This window comes from Zea mays, chromosome 5, assembly GCF_902167145.1.
Source record: "Zea mays cultivar B73 chromosome 5, Zm-B73-REFERENCE-NAM-5.0, whole genome shotgun sequence".
NCBI classification, from domain to species: Eukaryota; Viridiplantae; Streptophyta; class Magnoliopsida; order Poales; family Poaceae; genus Zea; species Zea mays.
In genome coordinates, this window is record NC_050100.1 from 128,951,514 (window position 1) to 128,972,299 (window position 20,786).

The following is a 20,786-nucleotide window of genomic DNA, read 5'->3' on the forward strand; positions in this document are numbered from 1 at the left end:
TATACTCTCAAATATCTTTATATATATATATATATATATATATATATATATATATATATATATATATATATATATATATATATATATATATATATATATATATATATATATAATTCATTGTCTAAAGTATAAAAATAAATAAACGTAACAAAAGAGCGCCTTATGTATAGAGTGTTGGCGTCAATTTAGACACCAATCACTAACGATCCCTAGATCGTCACAACAATGAGTATAGACCTTGGTGATGATCCAGTAGGGTCGAGACTTTGGAGAACGATATAGTAAATAAGATGTAATATAAATAACACTATCTCCAATACGCTATTGAACTCTACCTCTATCGTTGCTTTATAGGACACCACCTATATGATGGCCACCACCTATTTGGAGACAAACAACAACGAAGCATAGGGTCTTCTCATGATGAGAAATACCTTACGTTCGGCTCTGCGAGGTAAATGCCGATGGCGGTCTGTGATAGATCACTGGACCGCCATGCAATGCTTCCTGCGGTGACGCGAACTATCTGCGACATGTGGTTGAACGGCCCGTGACCCAACTGCGGGAGTAAATCTTCCATTTGAAAATAGACACTCGGCAAAGGTCATTTTACACTCGTCAAAACTTTTACCGAGTGTAAACCCTAAACCCTAACACTCAGAAAAAAATACTTGGTAAACATTTTATCGGCAAAGGATTTTTTACCGAGTACTTTTTTCAGACACTCAGCAAAGAAAAGCACTCGACAAATTAAGAATCGAAAAAACCCCAAAAAAACAGCAAAACATTTTTTAAATTATAGGAACGTCTCTCCAACCACTAACTATTACTACCATACTCATCGTCTAATCATTTTTCACTATTATTTTGTATCATATTTACATGTTTTGTATGTTTTGTGGATGGTGAGATTCGAACTCGCAACCTCCCTCGCGCATACCCTCATTTACCACTACACTACTATATAAATTATGTCCATATTACATTTTCATTTCTCATATACTATAACCAATCGAAAGTAATTTGATTATTTAAGGCACTAAATAAAAGACATAACTTTTCTAGATTTACAAGTTCTATTTTGATAGTTTCTACATGCGAGACCGTTTTTGCGTGACACTCGGCAAAATATTTGACACTCGGCGAAGAGCCAAATTCCGGTAGTGGATATGAAGAATTCAAAAATGATAGAATATTTTTAATATATCTCTTTAACGTAGGATAAATTAGATTTAAAATTTGATAGATCGATTGAGTAAATAAAATTCATCAATAAAATTTTGAGAACTTCTCATGACTTCTGGTATTTTGGTTGCACAATAATTGCATGAAAAGATTAATTGCATAACAGTTTTTTTCTTACATTCACCAGTAAAAGTGGTATTAAGAATGCATTTCACCGAATGAATATGACAGGCCCCCACAAATAAGAGCTGACAGAACAGAGAAAATAAAAGGTTACACTCCGTGTGGGCGGACACCATTTACAGCTGAAGGTCATCAAGTGTCAATTCTTCTACTGACATCAACTTTAATTTCTGCAAACCATAGCAATCCAACTCAGTTTTGCTGAGGCATCACGCAGAGTAGACTATTAACAGGACAAGACTATTAACAGGACAAGCTACTTACTGTGATGAACTGGGGAGGATCATCAAGGCTAGATGAACCAAGGATGATGTCTCGCTTCAGCTTGGATGAAAGCTTGTGTGCAGCACGTAACTAGAAAAATTACAATACTGGTTACAGCATGCAGCACGCAAATACTCACACAAATGATGGATCCTAGAATACTAATGCATGACATACTTTAATTCATATCCTCGACAGAAACTGTAACATGCCAAAGCAACTAAGCAATGTACTGTAGATACCTCTGATCGAGTAGCACCGCCTATTACAAAAACAAATATACGCTGACCAAGTTTCCTGAAGTCACTGGAGGCATGCTTCAACACAGAATCACTGGAAAACGTCAAAAGCCGTTAGCAGAGGTTGCTGAAAGTTATTGAACAGATTATTTAACTTATAAATCTGATAATGCAATGCACGAAAATCTATTGTATGAGTGCGCAAACAAAGATTCATGGTACTTGTAATATGGGTGTAAACGGTATGGATACTATCCGAGCATCCGACCGTCCGAAGAGGCTAATTATCCGGTTTGATAGTTTTTTTCGGATATTCGCAACATATCCGGATTTTCAGATTCGGGTCGGATAGTGTTCGGATATCAGATACAAATATGGGATGGTTGGTATCCATCGGATTTCGGATATATTTTTCCGAATATCCGGATATCTTTTCGGATACATCTTCCCGGGTATCCAGATAGCTGTGTGCATTTTGATGATTTTTTGAAGAAAAATAATAATAATACACAAATAGCCTCAGAAATTTCATAAAATTCTACATAGGCGCAACATATGTACATATTTAATCCTAAAAATGTTTGGACCATAAAATCTACAAGATGACACCATTTCTTTTATTTCACTTTAACTTATTCTATAAGTTACACGTGAAATCACTTTAAGTATCCAAGTTTCAACATAATTAATAATTCACTTTATCATTTTCATGTGGGGACATAAGTTTATCTTATTATAGAATGTTTATTGGTCTTGGTAACTTATTTTCATTTTTTGGCCGACACTAAATTATTTTATGAATTTAATTATTTCTTTATGTTTTTCTATAGAAAGAAATTAATAATACACAAAGAGCCTTAGAAATTCACGAAATTTTACGGAGGTGCAACATATGTCTACATATAATCCTCAAAAATGTTTGGAGAATAAAATCCACAAGATGCCATCATTTCTTCTATTTCACTTGCACATGTTGCATAAGTTATACATGAAATCACTCTAAGTATCTAGAGTTTCAACATAATCAATACTTCACTTTAACCTTTTCGTATGGGAACTTGAGGTTATCTTCTTATAGAATGTTTATTACTCATAGGACTCGGTGCCGAATGGCAATCGGGTTGCCAGTCGCTCGCGGCATCTGCCCCAAGCTTCGTTTCCATGGGGGACACTGAGATACTCGACCACACCTTCTATGTGGAGGGTTTGACATTGTTCTAGGAGTTCAGTGGCACCGCTCTCTTAGGCCAATCCTAAAGAACTTTGATGCCCTCACCATGAGGATCTGGCGCAACGAACATAGTGTGAAGATGTCAGCAAACTGCGAAGTGGTCAGTACGTGCAGGACGTGGACATCACCGATGATGACACGCTCGCAGACAAAGTGAAGGTCGATCTCCACGTTCTTCGTGCGCTGGTGCTGCACGGGGTTGGAGAGATAGACCACGCTAACGTTGTCTCACTTTACAAGTGTTACGCACGCAAGGGGACTGTTGAGCTCCTGGAGTAACTGACAGAGCCAAGATGTCTCGACCACACCATTGGCCACAGCGCAATACTCGGTCTCAGCGCTGGACCGGGAGACAACGGGCTGCCGCTTCGAGGACCACGAGACGAGGTTGGTGCCCAAGGACACGCGTAGCCAGGTGGACCGGCACGTGTAGGGGCAGCCGGCCCAATCAGCGTCAATGTAGATAACCAACTTAGAAGTCGGTGAGGGCCATACATAGTCGAGGCTACCACGGAGGTAGCCACGTATCCGCTTGGCAGAGGTAAGGTGGGGATCCCGTGGGGTATACATGTGAAGGCACACCTACTAGACCGTGTAGGCAACACTGGGTCGGCTGAAGATGAGGTATTGTAGTGCCCGACAAGGCTCTGATAGGCAGTCACGTCACAGACTAGGGCACCATTGTCGTCGGAGACCTTCGCCTGTGTGTCAACGGGCATGGAGCAAGGCTTGCAGTCGATCATGCCAGCCCGCTCCAGAATGTCAATGGCGTACTAGCGCTTGTGAAGGAAGAGGCCTTAGGCGCAACACTCCATGGTGATCCCGAGAAAGTAGAGGGCACGTGTCCTTCATCGTGAACTCGTGCTGCAGGCAGCAATTGTGCGGTGAAAGAGTGCACCATTGGAGGTCGTGTGTACAATGTTGTTGACGTAGAGGAGGTAGACGGTGTCGTCGTCACGCCTAAGGATGAACAGGGACATTCTAAATTGGCCTCGACGAAGCCGAGAGAGACCAAGTAGGTGGCGAAACGACTGTACCAGGCCCCCGACGCTTGCTTGAGTCCATACAAAGAGCGCTTAAGCTTACACACCATACCCAGGCGAGTGGAGTCAACAAAGCCGGTGGGCTGGCTGCGGTACACCGTCTCGTTCAGAGTGCCGTGAAGGAAGGCATTATTGACGTCTAGCTGGTGGACCGCCCCGTCCCAAGAGAGGGCGAGGGAGAAGACAATCCAAATGGTGGTAGGCTTAACGACAAGTCGACAAGGCTGAAGGTTTCGTCATAGTCCACTCCAGGGCGCTGAGTGAAGCCCCGAAGAACCCAGCAAGCCTTGTAGTGATCTAGAGTACAATCGGCCTTGAGCTTGTGACAGAAGATCCACATGCCGGTGACCACGTTCGTGCTAGGGGGACATGACACCAAGTCTCATGTATGGTTGGCTAGCAGGGCCGCATACTCCTCCATAGCATTGCGCCAGTGGGGATTGACCAGCGCAGTACGGATGGAGGGGACATGCGAGGGAGCAGCGGCAGCCATGAGCACCAGTTGCCAAAGAACGCCGACCGATCGACACGTGACCATTGGGTGGACGTGGCAGGGGTCACGGTGGATGATAACCGGATGGTGCACTCGCGACTCATCACGGGACCGAACCAAGGCACAGGTCAACACGTTGGATGAGGGGACCGGTGGATCAGATCGCACATGCCACTGATAGACACGGGCGGGATTAGCGAGGCGAGCCGAAGGTGGTCGGAGAGGCAGGGCCGCGCGTGGCGCAGACGGAGGCGATGGGGCCGCGCGTGGCGCAGTCGAAAGCAATGGGGCCACGCATGGCACGGAAGAGGTCAACGGGACCGAGGGTAGGGGAAGTTGAGGTACTTCGACAGGATCGACAACGAGGAGAGAATTGAGGTCTAGAGGTTGGGAGGAGCCAGCAAGGGGAATGATAGAAGTGGACACCCAAACCATAATCTGGTTTGGGAGATGTATTAATAGTAGAGTTAGGTGGACCTAGGCCCATTACACCAATAGCACATACACAATAAATTAGTACAGACGTGATACATCTAGCACCCCCTCGCAGTCGAAACTCTAGCCACAACAGATGTTGAGACTGGACCAAAACTCCTCAAACACCGGCATGAGAAGACCCTTGGTGAAGATGTCGGCGAACGGAGTGGTAGTCGAGAAATGCAGAACTCACACATCTCCATTGGCGACACGCTCATGCACGAAGTGGAGGTCGATCTCAACATGCTGGTGCGCTGGTGCTAGACTGGGTTGGTTGGTGGAGAGCTAGTCAGAGTAGACAAGCATGCTCCGCGTCAACGGATTGTGTCGCTCCTAAAGCAAGAGACAAGATTGTCGCCCATGCCGCTTCGACCACACCGTTAGCCACGGGGCGGTACTCGGCCTCGGCGCTGGAGCGGGAGACGACCAACTACCGCTTCAAGGACCAAGAGACAAGATTGTCGCCCAAAAACACATCATAGCCAAAAGTGGATCAGCGTGTGATAGGGCAACCAGCCGAGTCGGCGTCGCTGTAGACGACGAGGTCTGTGGTCGAAGAGCGACGAAGGAGGCCAAAGTTCAGGGTGTCCCGGAGGTACCACAGGGTCCGGTTCATAGCGGTGAGGTGCAGTTCCCAGAGGTCGTGCATATGGAGGCACACCTGCTAGACGACGTAGGCAATGTCGGGCCGGATGAAGACAAGGTACTGCAAGGCCCCAAAGAACTGCGCATCATTATATAAAGGAAAGACAAAGGTTCAAGATGGACCAAAACAAAGTACAAAGCCACCTCACGGTGGCCAAAACTGAAAATACATCCCCCACGGCTCATGCAAAATCGTTTTGGATTCTGTCTTCTCTTTAATGTTCAACAGAAAAATGCATTGGAACCTCAACTACGCCTAATGTACCGGTATTATTTAAAAAATGTGTATATGCCTAAGAAAACGGACTGGCTGGAGTACTTAACATGAACCAAGAAATGAGTATCCACCACTCACCTTGAATATCCATCATCAGAGCCACGAGGTCTTGCCCATGTGCCACCTGTTCGTCTGGATCGCATTGAGTGAGCGGGGCTTGTTCGGGCAGAGCTACTGGTTGGCAGTCCATGAACAGTAGGACTAGGGTCATTCATACAGTTATATTCATCTTTTGGCAGCTCACCTTTGCTAAGATTTTCAATCAATTGCTGCAGGACAGGTGAGAACCTCATTCACATCATTATACCAATACAAACAAAAACTGGTAAAACCAAGGAATAAAGGAATTCTATGGTGGCATTCACATAATTCTAGAGAAAAATAAAATTCTTTCATTGCTTTCTGACAGGGAAGATGGTTTGACTGTAGAAAGGGCAGCCCTGCAGACTAGAATAGTGCTCAAATCCAATTAGTACCCCCATAGGCCTTGTACTCTCCATAGCTTAATGGGATGAGGTATGATCATTCTGATATCCCAGATAGTAAAGTTTCTTCGACACTAGATTTCAGCTTTTAGGCCTTTGGCTTCTAACAAAGGGATTTTTATGTTCAGTACTCCCTCGGTCCAAAAATATAAGTTCTGGTGCTTAAATACTATTCCAGAATATAAGGACTTCTGGGGAGTCAACAATACCAGCCACAAAAAGTAAGGTAATTAAGAGCGATCACCATTTGTGGTAAGGATTAGCCCAACAGTCTGCCGCAAACTAAGCCAATCAGGACTCAGCAATGGTCCCAGCTGTATGATGCACATTTTTCTTCTTAATTGTCCTAAAACTCCCATAAATCCTTATATTTTGGGACAAACGGATTATCGTTTTTTTGTCTTGATTAAATTATCCATTTCTAATGTTTTCTAGCAAATCGAAAATCAACCATACAAGGATATTTTATAAGAAATTTCACATTGACTTCAGAATTTTTTTATACAAATCTTCCTAAATATTATATGGGTACTTTGACAAAATAAAAGGCAAAAATCAATGTAGTACAAAAAGTGGGTAACTTATATTTCTAATGTATTCTATTGGATTGGATTTGTTCGATAATTCGAAGAATTACAACAAAATCTTTAGAAATCACATTTTTAGTTAGGAACTTCTATGGATTTTATTCTTCTTTTCTTTGGATCCAAAATAGAAGAATAAAAGAATAGGTATAAGAATTAAGTCGATCCAAAAAGGAAAGGAGGTTCATGGCCAAGGGCAAAGATGTTAGAATCCGAGTTATTTTGGAATGTATTAGTTGTGTACGAACAGTAAGTTAATGTGAGACAAGGAAAGCAGAATTTAAAACAAAATCCAAGCGAAGAACACAAAATAGCAAGTAGATGATTCATTAGTAGCATCAAGCATTTAAAGTAGTCAAGAGAAAACATTGATTTATACCTCCAAAATAGGGTAAAATCGAGAGAGTGCCCATGTTGATTCTTCCCCTGTTCGCTCTTTTCGATTTGTGTGTTTCTTCTGTTATCAACAGGAAGAAAAGAATACATCTTCAGATCCAGATTAAATATAGAAATAGAAGCCAAGAAATAACCTACAATGTTTACCTTGTGAACATCAAATTTCAGTGTAAAACCCCCTACTGAAGACTTTTTGGTATCAGGCCCACATAAGCAACGCATATTATTTACAGCAATCATGTCATCAGCAGATAATCCTGCCAACTGTAAAACAGCATTCCTCAGGTTCAATGTGGCTGTTGACAAGAGTTTGAATGAGATCCATTGAAGGAAATTGTTGAAGTTAGGAGTTCCACATTATTAATATTTTGATGTAAAACTTAAGACTTCTTTCAGCCAGTCTGCGTGTCCTTTTTGTGATCAACACATAAGAAACTAAGACTTCTGATCGCTTGGCTAAAAGGGGATTAACACATCTTGTTGCTTGTCCTTTTTGTGATCAACACTCTGAAACTATCAGCCACATCTTAGTTTCTTGTGTGTTTGCTAGGCAGGTCTGGCATATTGTGCTTCACACACTCATTGCCGTTGTCAGTCCTAGTGCTGATAGTCTCTTCAATTCTTGGTAGAGCCGAGCAGCTCGAGTATTACACAAAGAAGAAAGCAAAGGCTTCAATTCTCTAGTGATCCTAGTGGCTTGGGAACTATGGAAACATAGAAATGCCAGTGATTTCCAGGGAGTGAGTCCAGATGTTTAAAATGTTGTGATGGCTGCAGTAGATGAAGGTCAAATGTGGTGCCTGGAGGGTTACAGCTCTACAAGAAGTCACCCTAAAGGTCAGGCCACTTAGGGTCGTTTTTTGGTTTGTTTTATGTAATTAAGTTGTAAGTCACCCCCTCAGTGTGTGTGTGGGGGGGGGGGGGGGGGCTATCCCATCCTTTTTTTTTGTTAATGAAATGACACGCAGCTCTCTTGTGTGTTCGAAGAAAAAAAAGTTAGTTTTAGAAGTCTTGATGTGGGTTAAAGAATTACCTGCATTAATTTTGCACCCTTGTCGCTTTCAAACTTCTCTGGGTTAAGTGCTGCATAAATCATCAGCAAGCGTAATTTATTTTCACGACTTACAACCTGCATTGAGTCAGAAAATCTGAATACAAAATGTGGTGAAAGCCAATGTGTCAACCAATGTAGGTCAAACTAAAATTACCAATTGTGTTCTCAAAAAGTTGATTAGTTCTTTGGTTCCAGCATCGCCAAACACAAGATCTTGCTCTAGCTGTCCAACATCCCGAAGACATTGTTCCCTTATTATGTTATTGAGTTTTCCTGCAATCTGTATAAAATAAAGTGACAGAAATACAACATAGAATCAATTTTATGCATGCTTCATGTAATGAACAAAAAGAACATAGGTACAGCACTGAGCACTGATTAAGCAAAGAGTAAAGCGCAATAGAGGTCCATTAACTTGTGTAGGGGTGTCATCTAGGACACTACTTTTGATGGACCTAGATGAAATCCCATCATAAGTTAATGGACCTCTGGTGCATATTACTCTAAGCACAAATTGTTTCGGAAGGAAATGGAAGAAAAGCATAACATTTTTAATCAAAACGAAAATAGGTTAAAAGTAATTAGTTGTTTAACTACTTCCGAAAAATATAAAAAAGAATATATTTGATATACATTTGAGAAGAAGAAATAAATTTTCATTTGAGCAAAAATTGTTGTGAATTTTTATCGATTGCGCAGGAAAACTGCACATCATTATATTAAGAGTACAATAAAAAATGGACAGATACAACCATAAAATGCCTCCTTACGGTGGCCAAAAACGAAAAAAAACAGAAACTATCACGAGCTCAAAGCCCACAAATAGGGTCAGTAAGAAGGGACGGAGCCCTTGCCCCTGCTATGTTCCAAAGATCTTTCTCCAAGTCAGCTTTTCGGATGGCATCTTCTAGATTGGTAGAGTTCCTATCGAAAACACACCCATTTCTATGCTTCCACAGTGCCCATGCTTCGAGAATGGTAAGGGAATTCAGCTCTCATACCATTGTTTCCAACTCGTCGAACTAACCACGATTAGTCGGACTAATCATTAACCTGAATCCGGCTAGACCCACCGAAGCGATTAGACCGACCAAAATTTTAGTCGTCTGATTTGGTGTTGGACAACCACATTGGCCATTGTTAGAATACCCTAAACGGTTTGGGGTTTTCCCCGTGTAATTACTCTCACGCCACGCGGGCCCGCGACGCCAGGAGGGCTGAGGCTAGGGCGTTTAAGGGAGGCGCCAGCAGCAGCTCAACCAAGGAAGGTCCATCCAAGGAAAGTGGCTAGATTAGTGGCCAAATTGATAGGCCTTAATTAGAGGGGAGTTGGTTTCCAAATAAGTCATTTCCTAAATTAGGGTTTCCAAATAAGTCATTTCCTAAATTAGAAGTTACCTAGTTGGTCGGGCCAGTGGCCTATTTATATGGAACCATGAGGCAATGAAGGGAATAAGAAATACCTCAGCTTAATCTCCCATCTCCTGCACTCTCTCTAAAGCCTACGGCAGAGGAATACCTCGCCGGAGAAGACGGACAGCGGGTACGAGTTACGTAGCCGCGGTCCAGCTACTCGAGGGGTTAACGCCCTTGACAACCTGGTATCACGATCCCGGCGATCCTCTTCCCAGCCCACCACTACGCCAGCCGACATCACCTCTCCACCACCCCCAGCCGCAGCACCAACCTCCCCGACGTCCTCTGTGGCGTCTTGCGTTCCAGCCATGGGCGATTCCAACGACTTCAAGGCCTTTGCCGAGGCTCTCAAGTCACTGCAGGCGTCCGTCGCGGCCAACGCCCAGGCCATCGCCAGCCTCACAGCCGACCGCACGTCCGCCTCAGGCCACAAGATCGGCTACGGAGAGCACCATGGGGACCGGCCACCGAGGTTCCAAAAGCTGGACTTTCCCCGGTACGATGGTAAAACCGATCCTCTCATCTTCATCAACCGCTGCGAATCCTACTTCCATCAGCAGCGCATCATGGAGGAGGAGAAGGTCTGGATGGCATCCTACAACTTGGAGCACGGGGCGCAGATGTGGTATATCCAGGTCCAGACGGACGAGGGTACTCCATCGTGGCGCAGGTTCAAGGAGTTGCTCAATCTGCGCTACGGTCCTCCTATCCGCGCCGCGCCTCTCTTCGAGCTGGCTGATTGCCGCCGCACGGGGTCTGTCGCGGACTATCAGGACCGCTTCCAGGCGCTCCTTCCACGTGCATGACCCCTCGACGAGGCACAACGGGTCCAACTATTCACGGGGGGTCTCCGTCCCCCGCTCAGCCTTGACGTCCAGGTACACAACCCGCAGTCCTTAGCGGCTGCCATGAGCCTGGCGAGCCAGCTGGAGCTTCGGGAACAATATACACCGCCGCCTCCCAAGGGCGCCACCCGTGGTCTGCTGCCAACACCTGCACCGCGACTAGCTCTGCCTGCCCCGCCGGCTGAGAAGGCAGCCACGCCCGCGGTCATGGCAGATGGGCGCAAACGCCTATCCATGCAGGAGCAAGAGGAGCGCCGTCGGCAAGGCCTCTGCTTCAACTGCAACGCCGACGAGTCCGCCACAGGGGAGGACCCCGACACGGAGACACCGGTGTTCTCCCTTCACGCCGTCGCAGGGGTACTCGTCAGCAATACGGTACAACTGCAGGTGATCGTCGGCGCCGCTACTTTCGTCGCGCTCATCGACACGGGCTCAACACATAGCTTCATCGGGGAAGCGGCTGCGCGACGCTCCAGGCTGACCATCGAGCCGCGGCCTCGACTCACGGCAACGGTGGCCAATGGGGAGCGCGTGGCCTGCCCGGGCGTTCTTCGCAACGCTCCGATCGACGTGGGCGGCATGGTATTCGGCGTCGACCTCTTCGTAATGCCCTTAGCGGGGTACGACGTCGTCCTCGGCATGCACTGGATGGCCACGCTCGGGCCCATTGTATGGGACTTCACCGCCCGAACCATGGCATTCCAGTGGGAGGGGCGGGACGTCTGCTGGCGCGGCGTAGCACCTCCATCCACGCCGACTCTCCTAGCCGCCACAACCAACGACACCCTCATCGACGGGCTGCTACACGCCTTCGCCGATGTCTTCACCGAGCCGAGCTGACTACCTCCAGCACGCGGCCGCGAGCACCACATAGTCCTCAAGCCAGGCTCCTCCCCGGTGGCGGTGCGACCGTACAGGTACCCTGCGGCGCACAAGGACGAACTTGAGCGGCAGTGCGCCGCCATGATCGACCAGGGCATCGTCCGCCGCAGTGACTCGGCGTTCTCTTCCCCGGTCATCCTCGTCAAGAAGCTGGACGGGTCGTGGCGCTTCTGCGTCGACTACCGCGCGTTGAACGCGCTCACTGTCAAAGACGCGTTTCCGATTCCGGTCGTCGACGAGCTCCTCGACGAGCTCCATGGTGCACGCCTCTTCACCAAGCTGGACCTGCGGTCGGGGTATCACCAAGTGCGGATGCGGCAGGAGGACGTCCATAAAACGGCGTTCCGCACCCACGACGGCCTCTACGAGTTCCTGGTGATGCCGTTCGGGCTGTGCAACGCCCCAGCCACATTCCAGGCTTTGATGAATGACGTCCTGCGCACCTACCTCCGCCGGTTTGTGCTTGTCTTCTTTGACGACATCTTGATATACAACACCTCATGGGCGGACCACCTCCGGCACCTCCGCGTCGTCCTCAACACCCTGCGCCAGCACCGACTCTTTGTCAAGAGGTCCAAGTGCTCCTTTGGTGTTGACTCCGTCGCCTACCTCGGCCACGTCATTTCAGCGGCTGGCGTCGCTATGGACCCCGCGAAGGTCCAGGCCATCCACGACTGGCCCCAACCTCGTTCGGCGCGCGCCGTGCGTGGTTTCCTCGGTTTGGCAGGCTACTATCGCAAGTTCGTCCACAACTACGGCGCCATTGCAGCACCCCTCACGGCACTCCTGAAGAAAGAGGGGTTCGTGTGGTCCGACGAGGCCAGCGCCGCTTTTAGTGCCCTCAAAAGGGCAGTGACGACAGCACCAGTATTGACATTACCGGACTTCACCAAGCCCTTCATCGTGGAGTGCGACGCGTCCACCTATGGCTTCGGGGCGGTGCTCATACAGGAGGCTCATCCGCTCGCTTTCTTCAGCCGACCGGTGGCGCCCCGCCATCGCTCCCTAGCGGCCTATGAGCGCGAACTCATCGGGCTTGTGCTTGCCGTACGACATTGGAGGTCGTACCTATGGGGGCGACGCTTCGTCGTCAAGACATACCACTACAGCCTCAAGTACCTCCTCGATCAGCGTCTGGCGACCATTCCACAGCATCATTGGGTGGGTAAGCTCCTCGGGTTCGACTTCTCCGTCGAGTACAAGTCAGGAGCAACGAACACGGTGGCCGACGCGCTCTCGCGCCGCGACACCGACGAGGACGGCACGGGGACTCTCCAGGCAATCTCAGCTCCCCGCTTCGACTTCATCAGCCGCCTCCGACACGCCCAGGCTACTGAGCCCGCTCTGGCTGCCATCCACGACGAAGTCAGGGCAGGCACACGCACTGATCCATGGGCGGTGGCCGACGACATGGTTCTCTATGACAGGCGCCTATACATCCCACCGGCCTCGCCACTTCTGCAGGAGATTGTGGCGGCTGTCCATAATGATGGACATGAGGGCGTCCAGCGCACACTACACCGCCTCCGTCGTGACTTCCATTTTCCCAACATGCGGAGTGTGGTGCAGGACTTCGTACGGGCATGTCCCACTTGTCAGCGGTACAAGTCAGAGCATCTTCACCCGGCAGGTCTCCTCATGCCACTACCGATTCCCACCGTCGTTTGGGCAGACATCGGCCTCGACTTCATTGAAGCACTTCCCCGTGTCAACGGGAAGTCGGTGATCCTCTCCGTCGTCGACCGCTTCAGCAAGTATTGCCACTTCATCGCCCTCGGCCACCCATACACCGCCGAGTCGGTGGCGCAGGCCTTCTTCGCCGACATTGTACGCCTCCATGGTGTGCCGCAATCCATGGTGTCCGACCGCGACCCGGTGTTCACCTCGACGTTCTGGCGTGAGCTCATGCGGCTCATGGGCACTAAGCTGCACATGTCGTCCGCCTTCCACCCACAGTCCGACGGCCAGACGGAGGCGGCCAACCGCGTCATCATTATGTACCTACGCTGTTTCACAGGCGACCGTCCTCGACAATGGCTTCGCTGGCTGCCGTGGGCCGAATACGTGTACAACACGGCATACCAGTCCTCGCTCCGGGAGACGCCATTCCGGGTGGTGTATGGTCGTGACCCGCCCTCCATCCGCTCTTCTGAGCCTGGCGAAACAAGGGTGGATGCGGTCGCACGCAACATGGAGGAACGCGAGGCATTCCTTGCCGATGTGCGCTATCGCCTCGAGCAGGCCCAAGCGGTGCAGAAACGACACTACGACAAGCAACACCGGCCAGTGACATATGCAGTCGGCGACTGGGCACTCCTTCGACTTCGCCAGCGGGCTCCGTCCTCACTGCCACAACAGACATCGGGCAAACTGAAGCCCCGCTTCCTCGGGCCATACCGCGTCATCGAGCTCATCAACAATGTCACCGTTCGCCTGGAGCTACCACCACAGGCCCGCATTCATGACGTCTTCCACGTGGGCACCCTGAAGAAGTTTGTAGGGGCACCTCCATCCGCCCCACCGCCCCTACCCGACATCCATCATGGGGCGATTGTTCCAGAGCCATCTCGGGTGGAACGCGCTTGCCTGGCACGGGGTGTTCAACAGGTGCTAGTCCAGTGGAGGGGCGAACCAGAAACTTCGGCGACCTGGGAGGACCTCGACAAGTTTCGCGCTACATACCCAGATTTTCAGCTCGAGGACGAGCTGGACCTCGAGGGGGGGAGAGATGTCATGTGGGGCCGCACCTACACGCGGGCCCGCGACGCCAGGAGGGCTGAGGCTAGGGCGTTTAAGGGAGGCGCCAGCAGCAGCTCAACCAAGGAAGGTCCATCCAAGGAAAGTGGCTAGATTAGTGGCCAAATTGATAGGCCTTAATTAGAGGGGAGTTGGTTTCCAAATAAGTCATTTCCTAAATTAGGGTTTCCAAATAAGTCATTTCCTAAATTAGAAGTTACCTAGTTGGTCGGGCCAGTGGCCTATTTATATGGAACCATGAGGCAATGAAGGGAATAAGAAATACCTCAGCTTAATCTCCCATCTCCCTGCACTCTCTCTAAAGCCTACGGCAGAGGAATACCTCGCCGGAGAAGACGGACAGCGGGTACGAGTTACGTAGCCGCGGTCCAGCTGCTCGAGGGGTTAACGCCCTTGACAAGATTGGTAGAGTTCCTATCGAAAACACACCCATTTCTATGCTTCCACAGTGCCCATGCTTCGAGAATGGTAAGGGAATTCAGCTCTCATACCATTGTTTCCAACTCGTCGAACTAACCACGATTAGTCGGACTAATCATTAACCTGAATCCGGCTAGACCCACCGAAGCGATTAGACCGACCAAAATTTTAGTCGTCTGATTTGGTGTTGGACAACCACATTGGCCATTGTTAGAATACCCTAAACGGTTTGGGGTTTTCCCCGTGTAATTACTCTCACGCCTGTGTAATGGGCCAGGCCCAGTTAACTTAAGTCTATTAACACAACACCCAACCCTAACACAGGTTAGGATTTCCCACAAGGTATAGAGCCAGTTTCGTTTTTTCCTCCCCTCCCCTCCCCTCTCCTGCCACCGGCTCGCCCCCTTTCACAGTCGGTCTTTGCTCCGGCCACGCCGCTCCCCCGAGCTGATGGACCCAGCCGTAGATTCGACCGCCACCACGCTCGCCGGTGCGACCACCGGTGCCACCACTGCAACTAGCGTCGACGCCAACCCCGACACGACAGCAGTCGCCACCAGCGCGGTGATGGGCGCGCGCCCAACCAACACAGGCGCGCGTGCGGCCCTGCTTCCCGCGGTCGTCGCCGTCCAGACCTCCATTGGCACAAGGGCACGTCCACTCGATGGTGACTCGGTGCGCCGCCGACGTTCTCCGCTCCGTCGACTGGCTGATCCTGGCAGTTGATACAACTACACTCCTCCAGATGCTTCCCCGGTCACCTCCACCATTCGCACCGCCCTCGCCGAACCACACCGGCGTCGCGCTATGGAGGAGTACGCAACTTGTTGGTCGTGGGACTAGTGCGAGGACGACGAATGTAGGTTTTGGTAACTGGTAGTTTTGAAGCGAAATGTGAAGTGGGTGTTGAGGTAGAAGGATTTGTAATGGTAATGAGAACATCATGTGAGGATGTGGTAGATGATGGTGTAGTGGAAGATGAAGACCAGGTGAAAGAGCATAGATGGGAGGAAGACACATGAAAGAGTTTGAGTATGTAGAAAAAGAAGATGAATGTGTGAGAGAGTTATAAAAGAAAGGTCGGTTTTCATTAAAACTCACGTCACGTGAAATACGAATGCGACGCGCGGAAGGATCATAACATCAATAGCCTTTGTGCTCCAGACTATATCCAAGAAAATCACACTCAACAAATCAAGCAGTTAATTTACTCCGTTCATGAGAGGCTAACAACACGTAGCATGTACATCCAAAAACTCTAAGATGGTCATAGCGAGAAGTGCCAAAAAGGACTTCACCAGGAGTTTTCCCAAAGAGTTTTGATGATGGTTGTCTATTGATGAGGTAGACAACGGTAGACACTGCTTCACACCAAAAATGCGAGGGAACAAAAGAAGATATCAAAAGGGTGCGAGCAGTTTCTATGACATGACGATGCTTGTGTTCAGCAACATCATTTTGAGCATGTGCACAAGAGCACGAAAGTTGAGCAAGAGTACCTTCTGAAGTTAGAAACTATCTATTCGCCACGAGAATCAGAGCGAAAAATCTTAATAGGAGCAGAAATTGGGTGTGAATCATGCGAGCAAAAGACTTATAGATAGAAAACAACTCAGAACGATGTTTCATGAAATAAATCCAAGTATAGCGAGAATGATCATCAACAAAAATAACATAATATTTATTTCCAATTTTTGAAACCAAAGGAGCTAGGCCCCAAACATCAAAGTGAACAAGATCAAATGGTCTAGCAGAATGAGAATCACTGGGAAAATAAGGAACTTGTATTTGTTTTCCAAGATGGAAACCCTTACAATGAAAGCTAGACTCCAATGGCGTATGACCTAAACAACCTAATTTTGTTAAGGTGGACAAACGCGAGCCGTACAAATGACCTAGACGATGATGCCATTGGGCAAAAAAGGCAACACAAATTGAGGCTGCAGAAAGCACACAGGTCGTAGATGATGAAGTGGACGAAGGAAGGCGCAAGTTGTTGAGGATGTAGAGGCGAGTAGTACCACGACGACGGCCAGTCCCAATCACAGCCCGTGTGCGATGATCCTGTACAAAACAAGATGAGTCATCAAATCCTAGAAAGCAATTGTGGTCTGTAATTTGTCCAACTGAGAGAAGATTTATGGACAACTCAAGGACAAAAAGTATATTAGGAACAATAAACTAAAGAGTGCAAAGAGAATCCTTATGGGTTATATGGCATAAAGTACCATCTGCGATATGAACAAAGGCATCTTCTGTGACAAGTGTAGAAGAGACTAACTGTGACTTATCAAATGTCACATGAAAGGAGGCCCTTGAGTCAAGAGCCCAAGATGATGGCGAGACTATAGCTGGTGAAGTAGAAGCAATAGCAACTGAACCTCTATGTGAAGAACATGTGCCACGACTTCGAGTTGCCCGTCGTGTACATAAATCGACCAACTTCTCTGGAAATTTAACAAAACAATTTTTAGACCGATGATTGTTCTTGCAATGCTCACAAGTTACTGAGGACTAACTCCTTGCCACATAGGACTTCTGAGCAGCAGCCAACACACTGTGAGAGCTAGAACCAGTAGCAGAAGACAAGGCTTTGAGGCGAGTCTCTTTAGCAAGTAGTTCAGACAATGCCTTTGCCATTGTGAAAGTATCAGAACTGTGGAGCAGACGTGCACGAAGACAGTCATATTCAGCCCGAACTCTCATAACAAATTTGTATGTAAAGAACTTTCCAATAAATTGATGAGCTGGACATGGAATAGTTGCACAGGCTAGCACCATAGATATCAAAGAACTCATCAAACGATCAAAAGCAGAATAGTACTCATCAATAGTCATCTCATTCTGCTCAATAACATGTGTTTGCTACATAATAGTGTGTAAGAGAGCACCACTGTCTTGAACAAACCAGCCCTTCAAATGAGACCAAATAGCTTTAGCAGTGGTGAACTTGGACAAGCTCATAATCATGGATGGTTTAGTAATATTAACCATGGCAGCCACCACCTTGCCATCATTGATCTGCCAAGTTTTAATGTCTGCAGCATTTGTACGATCCTCACGTAGAGCAGGAGGATCTTTAGTTAAGTGAAAAAGCAGACCATGGGCACGTAAAGCAGTCTGAACATAGAAAGCCCACTCTGGATAATTCTGACCATCAAGGATGATATTAACCACAATAGCATTAACTGACATGATGATCGATTGATATGACGTACAAAGGATGCAGACCAGTGAATAATGCAAACCAGTGAAGAGATAAGCTTCTCTGTCCCAAACTTGATCCTCTAGCGGGAACTGTGCGGAGGGGCACTGATCTGGTCGATCTAGAACGGATCTGGGCAGCAGATTGTACGGCGTGCGGATCCCAGGCGAGCAGGTCCTGCATAGACAACACACGGCAGACTGCGCTGACTGGAGGCGGTCTCAGATCTGACGTAGAAGGGAAGATAGCAGTCCAGGCAGGCAGGTCCTGGCAGATTCGGTCGAACGGACGCCGCCGATGGCGCACGACGCGGGCTAGAGGCGGGTGCGGCTGACTAGCGCAGATCCAACGCGAGAGCACCAAGGATGACGGGCCAGCATAAGAGGAAGCCCAATGCGCGATACACAGGCCCAGAGTGGTTGTAAGTATTGGCCTAGTTCCTGTAAGGCTATATGCCAGTACCAGTGAAGAGGGTACTCAGATATTTTGTAACACTAAATTGGTGACACGTTTCTTCTTTCTCAATCCGACCGATCCCCTCCTACCTTCGTTCTTCCACGAATTCGTGTTGCCAGCAAGTGGGTTGCTAACAATTGGTATCAAAGACAGCGATCACCAGGCCTAGCGAGCGGTAGCTACTAGTACTACATGCGACACGCTTGAATGGCAGGGGCGACGAACGAGTGGGCGAAATCGTTGAAGGTGCAGTCCAGGGCTCTTAACTCCACATAGAAGCTTCTTCAGCGGATTTGCGATCGAGTCGAAGGTGGACGCCAACTCGACCGATCTCTCATCCCTGCAGTCGAAACTGGATGACGCCGGCATCGACGTCTTCCGCGTCGACCTGCGCCGCACCCTAGAGCATCAGCTAGACGCGCGAGTTACCGAACTCGAATCCTCGACCTGGGAGCACTTGGACACAGTCGCGGCCGACGCTACTACGCGTGTCACGGACCTGGAGAACGTCTAGGGAGTGTTCGAAGCTTGGCATCCATGGATCGAACACACGGTCGACTTGGTCCAGTCTTCCGTCAAAGCCATGCGTGCGGAGCTCTCCAAGATCTTAGGCCTTCTGGAACGCAGCGCCATGGAGGACTTCAACCAGTCCCCTGGGTTCCTCAGCCCCCACGGGTCGGTGGCGGGGCGCCCATCTGCTCCGACGAAGCACACCGACGGTCCTTTTGGGCACCGCCATTCCTCGACAATACGGGAGCATGGTTTGGGTGTGGTCTACACCCATAACCATCTCCCGGCCAACGGTACAGCTGATACACCCCATTTTCAATTATTCGAGCTTATCATCCATTCACCTACTATTGCTCATGGCGACAACGTAGTTGGTCCTCACCAACCTATTCATTTTGGTGGTCGACTGCTAGGATCTTTCAGCCCAACCCTAGGAAACTTACCCAAACTCAATTTCCCTACCTTCGATGGTGAAAATCCTAAGCTATGGCAGTCTAGGTGTGAGATGCTAACACAGGGACGTGCAAATGAAGGCACACCTGTTGGACGACGTAGGCGATGTCGGGGCGGGTGAAGACGAGGTACTGCAGGGCCTCGATGAGACATCGATAGCTAGTCGGCTTAGCCACCGGAGGGCCGTCGGAGGAGGAGACCTTGCCCTGAGTGTCCACCAGAGTAGTGCTTTGGCCTCGACAAAGCCCTGTGAGAGCAAGGTGGCAAAGCGACTGTACCAAGCTCTGGGCGCCTGCTTGAGGCCGTAGAGGGACCAATTGAGCTTGCAGACCATGTCGGGGTGAGCAAGATCCACGAAGCCGACCGGTTGAGTGCAATACTCTGTCTCCGTTAGAGTGCCATGGAGGAAGGCATTCTTGGTGCACTGGCCAAGATGTGAGAGAGCTAGAGTCAGAATAGTTCGTATGGTACCAGGCTTGACCACAGAGCTGAAGGTCTCATCATAGTCCACCTCGGGACATTGAGTGAAGCCCCGTAGGACCCAACGAGCCTTGTACCGATCCAAGGAGTCATCTGCCTTAAGCTTGTGATTAAATATCCATTTCTCGATGACCACATTGGCGCCAGAGGGGCGTGACACCAGGTCTTACATGTGGTTCGCATGTAAAGCCTCGTACTCCTCCATGTCGCGCCGCCAGTTGGGGTCGGTGAGCGCACTACGGACAAAGGACGGCTCGGGGAGAGTGCTGGAGAAGACGACACGGAGAGGACCAGGCGGTCAACGAACCAGAGGACACTAGCGGCCCGTAGGGTAACCATCGAGTGGACGTGCCTGTGTTCCCAGTGGAGAGCAACTGGATGGTACAACGATGGCTCCTCGCGAGAGGGGGTCGAGGCACGGGCCGATGCAGCAGAGGAGATCGAGGAGGCAGGCCACACATGTCGTTGGTATATGTGGGTGGGATCAGCATAGCGTGCCGCGAGGGAGGCAAGCGACCGGGCCGCGCGTGCGCAGGCGGATCAACGGGGCCACGCGTGGTGCGAGCGGGGTCGATGGGGTCGCTTGTGCCGCGGGAGGGGTCGATGGGACCGCGCGTGGCGTAGACGACAGCATGGTTAAAGGTAGAGACAGCAAGGCCGCGCGTGGCGCAGGCGATGGGGTCGTGTGTGGCACAGGCAAACACGACGCGATCGCGTGGGGCACAGGCAGCTTAGTCGTATGCGACGTGAAAGAGGCCAGTGGAAGAGGAACATCGACACAAGCGTCATCGAAGAGGGAATCAAGG

At 49.2% G+C, this 20,786-nt stretch overlaps 1 protein-coding gene across 2 annotated transcripts in view; it reads right to left on the minus strand.

The window, feature by feature from the left end:
• Positions 1-1,251: 1,251 nt before the first annotated feature.
• Positions 1,252-20,786, minus strand: part of LOC100280502 (SNARE-interacting protein KEULE) — a 91,080-nt gene continuing 71,545 nt past the window's right edge. Inside the window, exons 15-22 of one of the 2 annotated variants that reach the window (XM_008645345.3) lie at positions 8,711-8,836; positions 8,536-8,631; positions 7,650-7,766; positions 7,486-7,563; positions 6,116-6,306; positions 1,875-1,965; positions 1,633-1,722; positions 1,252-1,538 (exon numbers count right to left, since the gene is read on the minus strand). In XM_008645345.3, coding sequence (XP_008643567.1) covers positions 1,485-1,538; positions 1,633-1,722; positions 1,875-1,965; positions 6,116-6,306; positions 7,486-7,563; positions 7,650-7,766; positions 8,536-8,631; positions 8,711-8,836 — 843 coding nt within the window. In that variant the 3' untranslated portion in view covers positions 1,252-1,484. 2 annotated transcript variants of the gene reach the window in all.